Genomic DNA, 8,769 nt, shown 5'->3' with positions numbered 1-8,769 from the left:
TTTTAAACCATTAATGAAAATCTCAATATCTGATATCACAGCTCTTTGCAAAATAGTTATGATGGTGGTGGTGGTGGTTGGTAGGGTTGGGGGAGGTGGAGGGGCACAAGGGACAAATGGTCCTCAACATGTGCATGTGTCAATAAACACATTAAAGTAGCAGATAACTTTTATTTTGATGACTCTAAAGACATTTCCACATTAAATTGATGAAGAAAAAGCACAAATTTGAAAACACTGAACATTGAAACAAAATCTATGTGCTTAATGTCAATTCAAACCTATATTCATATAGGAGTCTGCATACAGCAACACTGGTGCCAGTGGTCAAACCATCTAAAAAGCTTTAGTTTTAAATGTAATGTTTATTCCTGTTTTTACAAAATCATTGTTCAGAATTATTCATTTCTCCTGGTTATCATGTCACTCACCTCTGACCATACTATGAAGCAGCTTACCAACAGGTGGTCCCCCTTCTTGCACTGTTAAGACAAGTTCCCAAAACCACCAGCAGAGCGCGCTGCAACACAATTTTGATGGAGAGTGGTAAATGCACAACTCAGACCAGTGAGTTATAGTTTCCTAAAAATAAAGATTTAAAATGTATTTCTGCCTCTCCAATGTTTTTGTTTGTTTGTTTTTTTTGCAGGGTAAGCTAGGCAAACAATAACAGTAAATTCAGTTACATTTGTAGCAGTTAATATCAAAATGTCAAACAACTAAATCGTCATCTAGTTTGCAAATGTTTTCTACATTGTTTAATGTCAAATGATATTCAATTTAAATAACTATGCAATACACTTTCTGGTTTTGACAAGAGGAATTTGAGCTGCAATGACTAGTCCATTAATCAATAAGTCACTCAAAAGAATATCGATGGCCAACTATTTCGATAATGAAGTGAGTGTTTCAGTCATTTTCAAGCAAAAATGTAATATTCGCTGGTTACAGCTTCTGCTGTTTTTGAAGAAACATGGGGTTTTGGACTGTTGGTTGGACAAAGGAAGCAATTTGAAGACATCACTTTGGACTCTGAGAAATTATGATGATCATTTTTTCACATTTTCTTGACATTTCATTGCCTAAATGATTAATCGAGTAATCATAAAAATGATTGTCAGATTCACCAATAAAGAAAATAATTATAGTTGCAGACCTTGACTTTGTCACAGGTTCATCCATGCCACAACTGACATTTAGACTGAAAAGAGATCCAAGCTTACACAGATGTCTAGTCCAAATAATAGAGCCTGATGTTAGGAACGAGTCTTATGGCAGCAAAATAGAATTTCACATGGACCTCTGGTACATAATTCATAACATTAAGGTCTTAGTGCATCACAACAGGAAGCAAAAATCATATTTAAATATGACAGTGTCTATACATAGAAATGGGTGTTCGGTCAGTTATGACAAAAGCATATGTGATATTTCCGAAGCTTATTTGTCTTCCTATAATGTACAACATTGGGGTTCTGAAGTGTATTGCAAACAGCAGATCAGTGAGGATAGTAAAATGTGCAGACTAGTAGTCGCCACTTCAACATCTGATAAGTGACAAACACTTCTTTTTTTTTTTCTGAGAATCTGAGGTGCCAAAGATTTATTTAACACTCACAAAGAAAAATATCAGTCACTTCACTTTACTCATCTCAGTAATTACTGAAAATATCTGAGAGACAAACTCTGGTGACATCTATTTCCTGATCTCTTGTACTTCTACTACTTCTGCTTGAACTATTACTACTGCGACATTTAAGTTTTTCTGGATAAAAATCAGTTAAGTAACTCAACATAAAATATAAATGTTGGTGTGGTTGAATTGTATAATCATATAACACATATAATGAAACACACGGCAAAAATAAAACAAATGGCATGAATTTAGAAAAAGAAATAGCGGTATATTATAATACTCTGGGGGGTTAAATACATATCCCTCTGCAGTTATAGCATCCCTTACAAACTCTGTCTGTTTAAAACCAACACCAATGCATAGGTAAGACCCCTGTGTGGGCAAACCGCCAACACCACAACACTATCAAGATCCAGAGGGCTAGTCAGACACTTTTCATGAGACAACGGAGGTGTACGGTCACAGTTCAAGACAGGAAAACAGCACAAAGAGTAAGAGAACCAAAGAAGGAGACAGGGTGAAGACATTATGAGCCCCCCTCTGCTTAGATGTGCATTAATCTTATGACACAGCTTCAAAAAAGTGCTCTAAGTTGTGTATATTGAGAGTGAGGTAACTCTGAATTACGTGGTTGATACTTCTGCAACAGTGAAATTTCTGCACACATCAGTTGAAGGTAAGGCTGCAAGCTATTTTTCACATCTGAATTGGTTTGGACCATGCATGTAAACTGCTGATGGATTTAGGGGAGAAAATGGTGGTCAACGGTGTAAACATTTGGACACAAACATTTCTCATTTTGCCAAAATACACACTTTTCACCTGCTTTTTTAAAAAAAAAGTTTTTACATATATTACCAAAACAAAATAATTTCATTCAAAATATTAACAAAATATGTCGCTCGATTATCTATCAAGAATTGTTTGAGGAAGAGAAAGTGTTTGTATCTTTTAATATCAAGATAATTTACAGTAGAAGGAAAGCTGTGCACATGGTGTGTTTCTGCATAAATCCTTTAAATGGTGATGATAATTTTTAAAAATTGGCCAAAACTGGGATTAGGTATGTGAACTTTTCAAAGATATATGTAATACAAATAATATAATGGTTATTCCCGATACAGATGCTTGAAATGTTATTTTGTCATCTGGTAAACGGAGAGAAATATTTTGCTAAAATTGTAAAAATATATGAAATCAATTCGGATAACAGTGTGACTCTAGAGGTCCTTAACTTGTAACTATTTTAATTATACCTGAAAGATGATCTAAATTCAATGGAAATCATTGAATGTCGATGATTCTAGATGAAGCTCTGAGCACAAAAGTCTTTATGTAAAATGTATTATTAATCCAAATCTGTCATTTCAACACAGGGTTTAAAAAAGTAGAGCAACTCTATGTTATCATGTTATATTCAAACAATACTGCAATAAATCCCTCAGACAGCTGATAATGTTCAGATTTTTTCAGACAAATGTTGTTGTAAACATGCAGTTCTTTTTTGACTATCCTGTAGGTAAGGGGCGAGAAATATTAAAAATACCTTTTAATATATAACAATATCCAACAAAAAACCATAGAGTTGAGTCAACATACTAATAGCTAAAACCTGAACAAAAACATTTCCATTTTTTATTTATTTATTTTTTTAAAGGTGACACGTTAAGTACGGTGGTATTAATTGCCGTGCTTTCACAGCATCACACAGGTGGTTCTACTTTGTCTACTCAGTTATGAATTATGAGAGAGGAACATTTTTGCAGTATATTTCTGGCCCTGGTTGCACAACGCACATGTACCAGGCCCGAGATTGTGATGGGCTGCTAACACCACATGAGAAGCTTTGTTTTCTATTTATGATCGTGCAGGCTGCAGCGGCCATATTCAAACTGAGAAACATACACTCTCGCTCTATTCTTCGTGAAAGCCATTAAAGTTTTTTTTACCATGTCAAGTTGTTTGGCCTACTTGAAATTCTACAACTCTTCTCAAACAAAAAACAATACAAGTGTGTCCAAAAAAAGTATAAACAATCCTACAACTAGATAATTGGAATGATGAGGAATCTTGAACTTGCCTTTACTATAAAGCACCATATATATCTTATGATGGTAAAATGAGGATTTTAGAAAACTTAAATGATACTGTCCAACATTTCCCATGTTTTTGTGTCCAAGTGACTAATGGAGATGCAGCGTCAAATTATGACCACTAAAAAAGCTTGTTTTTACCACTGACAGACTCATATTATTATCATGTCTGACAACATTATTGGAAGTATCACTACAGTGATAGACATTTTTTACAAGAGTATGATCATTTTTGTTTAACCCGACAAACGTAAAATCACAATCCCCAAACCCACCAGACTCCATATAAAAAAAACAGAAATTTTATCATTGTAAAATCAGTCAAAGTTGACAAAATAAAACTCAAAAAACAGTCTTAGTTTGTCTTTCCACTGTTTTAGCAATCGCCAACTCTGGTTTGGTTGAATAAAACCCTTAATTCTTCCTGTTAGATGTGAAAAAATGCTGGCTCTACGCACACAAAAATTACTGTTTACTTAAATGGAGTCTGGTAGGACTGACAAAAGTGATTTTAGAGGAGTTTCTGGTAAAACAAAAATAATCTTAGTATTTAACACAAAGCTCTATCTGTGTAGACCCTTAGAATAATAGTCCGAGCCTGTCAGAAACAAGCACTTTTGGTGGACATAAAGTGCTGGTGCATAAATGCCCTGATAAGTTGCTCTGCAGCCCGTTTTGCTGTTCAATACTGAGCCGAATTAAAAAATTGTTTTCTCCATTCGTCACTTAGACACAAAAACATGGGGACATAGTGTCTCGCTCTAAACATACTACAGTTCCCTTTCAAGAGATAACACTGGTGTCTTCCTCTCTCTATAGGTGGTGAGAATATTTCAGATATTTGTTTCCTCTTTTTATGATGCTGTAAATACTTTGATTACAGATTAACTTCCATATACAAGCATGAGTTTAAAAAGGTGATGTGATGCTTTTATGGTGTTATTAATTTATACTATAAACAAAGTATACAGGAATAAGATGGTGCCAAGCAGTATTAGCACTGCCCTTCAAGGAATTTATGCGTTAACAGAAAGTCCAGCCAAGGACTGCGGCTGGATTCTTTTATTCCCCCAGGAGAGCATTCATTCACTCTCATTTCCACAATGGCAGTTTGAGAAAGACTTGAACATGGTACATTTAGGTAGAAAACCACAAAACACTGAACAACAAATTTCTCTTCCTATGGGTATTTTTTCAACAATAGCTGCCAGGGTGCTTAACAACACAACAGCAGATGGTAAAGTATAAGAAAACGGATAGAGACAAAAAGAAGAAGTTTGAGAGTTCCTTACTAAAAAGCAGGCCGGCTATAATTAGTCAATAAGAAACAGGTGCACATGTGCAGCAGAGTCGTGAGCAGGCTCTGCCTCAAGAGAGATTTCACTCAGGAACCCTCTCTTTTTTTTCATTTTCTCTCTTTGTATCTCCCTGTATGATTATTATTTTCTCTCTTCCTGCTGTTGCTTTTTTGGGGTCTGCTAGCACAGAGTATACAATGCTTAGTTGTTTGTGTCACACACAAGTATGCAGGTGTACGTTTTTTCAACCAGACAAACAAACACAAAGAGGTTTTGGGCGTACGTTCTTGCTGGGCACAGGCTTGAATATTTTTAACCTGATGTACGCGCTCTCACCACCACAGTCAGGGTGCTTGGCCTCTTTGAAACTTTTGTTATGATGTTTCTGTCTCAGCCTGACTGGCACGTCAACAAATGACTACATGGTCAGTGAATATGCTGAGAAGTTGCTCTAAGTGTGAATGCTAGAAATAAAAATGAGAAGTTACAACTGAACATCACACTGCATGATCATTTTTGAGGCAATAGACTGTGAAGTTATGGTTTGAGCTTATAGGTCTCATGTGTGAAATCCTGATTGACAGTTTATTTCGCGGCTCATTTATGAGGTGTCACATGTAGCTGCCAACATAAAGTACCCCGCAATTTGAAATTTATCAGCTATATAGTGTTGTTTGTGAGGGTGTGAAAAAAACATCAATGAGTTAAAAGGCATGTGTGTAAGCGTATGCGTTTCTGCATGTGATTGCACGCACGGAGGGGGCTGACTGTGGTTTCAACACAATGCTCATCCTTTTTGCACAGCTTCCCATGAAACCACCTACAAACCAGTGCAAAGAAAGGGGCTATATTAAAAGCTGCCATTATTCCTCTCAGACTGATCAATCAGTTCCTGTTTGATTTTACCGTCTGCCTGGTGCAACAAAATGGACAAACCTTTAGTGACTGCATTTTCTTTCCAATAATGTAGATTGAAGTTTCAGGGTGAAGCGTGGCAAGTAGATAAAAGAGACGGAGAAGAGGGGAAGTGGTGACTAGGTGGACAAGTCCATCAAAGAGGAATATGGGGGAGATAGAGTGAGAAACACAAAGCCTTGTTTAACTCAGCTAACAAATGAACTTAATGGTGAAAAGCTGCAGTATATAATTTCTATATGACAAGCTCAATGAATCACATTTTCACTGCCAAATCCCAGTGGTGGAATGTAACTAAGGACATTTACTCAAATACTGTGCTTAAGTATGAATTTGAGATACTTTTTGACAGGAAAGGAAAATTAATGCTACTTTTACTTTTGCTTTCATATTTTAAGTACATTTTCACGAGTACCCTTAGTTAAGTACCATTTTCAAAGCAGGACTTTTACTTGTAACAGAGTATTTTCAGAAGGTGCTATTTATTACTACTCTTACTTAACGGATCTAAATGCTAAATGCTAAATCTAAATTCTGAGTACAACAGCAAGACTGGATGAAAAAAGGTATGATTGTTGCAGCATGGAGTATATTACATTGTTGTAAACAATTGCATGTACCAGCGTATCAATTATTAAACACATTCTTTTTTGTTTGCTTGTTTCCCCTCACACATTTTCTCATGTGGTCTAGACAGGTAGGACGTGTGATGAGGTCAGAAGGGGGATTTGGTGTGCTGTAGGCACAAGACAGAGTTAGTTGTGCTGTTGTACCCATGCAGCTTTTGGGAGAGAAAAAACACGTGTGCAGCATTGTGTACCCATTTATGGTTTTGTGCTTGAAGGGCAGGAGAGTGCTTAGATTTCCATAATCTAAGACTCTCTACAGTATTAATCATCTCATAACAATCCAATTTCATATTTTACAATGACATTTAACAATAACTCAGTTGCAGACAGTCATCATGTTGCAGTTTTGTTAAAGGAATAAACTTAGACATGATTTATTGTTGACTTTTCATTAGTTTTTATCGTAGCCAACAGCTGTGGGTATCGTGTAGAAGGTTCACTGCATTCAGAAATAGTATGGTGCTTTCAAAGACAAACCAAGATAAGACAAGGTAAAACACGAATCAGATGAGGTTACCATTATACAACAAGGAAGTACCTGTATTACTCAACCTCCCACACAGATGTAAAAACTATGCTGTATTTCTCTTGATTTCAGGTCTTGGTTTGTTCTTTGTCATTGTTCATCTACAATGGAGTCCCTGTCATCACCTTTTCAAGGACGCCAAAATGGCCATATTCTACAAGTGGAGGATGAGGTGGCACGTAAAGGACCCCGTCGCAAAAGGGAGTTCATACCTGAGGAGAAGAAGGACGCCCTCTACTGGGAGAAACGTCGCAAGAACAACGAGGCAGCCAAACGGTCCCGGGAGAAGAGAAGGCTGAATGACTACGTGCTGGAGAATCATCTCATGGCCCTGAAAGAAGAAAACACCAGGCTCAGTGCTGAATTGATGGCCATCAAGCTGCGCTTTGGCCTGATCCACCCTGCAGCCTACACTGTTCACCAGAGTAACCAACTGCAACACCACATCCACAGCAGCACCCAACCTGCCACTGCTACCAGTACACAACACCAGTCTCTGCAGAGGGAGTACTGGGGTGGCAGAGACTCGTCTGTTATGCCAAGACACCATCCACCCCAGCCTGTCTTCATCCCTGCTTATGCCCTCCATACAATGAGGGGCTATTCATATTTAAGCACGTCCAGTAGCACCAGCCCTGGCCTCCTCACTCCTCTTGCCCTCCCTCAAAATCTCCTGCCTACCAATTCATCCCGTTTTAGAGCTCCACTACTGAAGCCCATTTCTACAAGAGCTGCCTCAGATGGGGAGGAGGAGCAGCAGGTCCCAGGGGTGCTATTCAGCCCTGCTGCACCTCGCAAAGTCAACGCCAGAGAGGACAGGAACTACTCACCACTGAGACAATACATGTCCAACTGACTGTCCAATAAAGAGGGTATATCTGCTGTACAGACTGATTGACTGAGAGACAAATTATTAATTTCCCTTTACTGTCAAATATTCCAGCTGACACCGAATTTAAAAAGGGACTGTTCTAATAAAAAATATGCTGTTTTTTTTCTCTTACTTGCAGTGCTCTTTATAAATCGGGATTGTTTTGGTATGAGTTGCTGAGTGCTGGAGATACTGGCCGCAGAGATGTCGGCTTCTCTCAAATATAACAATACTACTGTAGATAGCACCCTGCTTCTGGTGCTCAACAAACGTAATGTCAGAAATCATGACCTGGTTACGCAAGATAATCCACAAACCTTATAGACAGTTACATGCAGGAATTTGTATTCTGAGCTACATCCACCAAACATATTAACACACAGAAGTTCAGAAGTTAGCGTGCATCTACTCATGGACGAGAGGCTCTTGCTTGTGACACTGCAAGGTGTAAACATTAACCCTTTGAAACATGAGCAAATAGTCTTAATTCTCTCAAATGGGAAGAAGGGAATGTGAACTAAACTCAGCAATAGAGAAGATTACCTAAAAATTAACAAGAAGTTAGCAAAAAGGAAGATAAAATCAATCGGAAAAACAAACAAGAAAATGAACAGAGTAAGCTAAATAATAATAACATTTAAATATATATAATTATTATCATTATAAATATAGTTTTCTATACATTTTACTCTAGCTTTTTAAAAACAATTTTCCCAATCTACCAATTTTGTGAACTTTGTGGGACATCTCTTTTGAGTCAAATTGAGCATTTTCCCACTTTTTAAAGAAAGAAATCAAACC

The 8,769-nt window shown here is 37.3% G+C and overlaps 1 protein-coding gene across 1 annotated transcript; it reads left to right on the top strand.

Moving 5' to 3' along the window:
* Window positions 1–2,213: 2,213 nt before the first annotated feature.
* On the top strand, window positions 2,214–7,994 carry nfil3-4 (nuclear factor, interleukin 3 regulated, member 4). The gene is made up of 2 exons (XM_042483952.1): window positions 2,214–2,312; window positions 7,170–7,994. Exon 2 carries the CDS (start codon window positions 7,204–7,206, stop codon window positions 7,951–7,953), a length of 750 nt encoding a protein of 249 aa, XP_042339886.1. The 5' UTR covers window positions 2,214–2,312; window positions 7,170–7,203; the 3' UTR covers window positions 7,954–7,994.
* The last annotated feature ends 775 nt before the right edge of the window (window positions 7,995–8,769 follow it).

This window comes from Plectropomus leopardus, chromosome 3, assembly GCF_008729295.1.
Source record: "Plectropomus leopardus isolate mb chromosome 3, YSFRI_Pleo_2.0, whole genome shotgun sequence".
Lineage (NCBI taxonomy): Eukaryota > Metazoa > Chordata > Actinopteri > Perciformes > Serranidae > Plectropomus > Plectropomus leopardus.
Note: the sequence above shows the minus strand (reverse complement) of the source record. Positions and strands in the feature narration are given on the sequence as shown.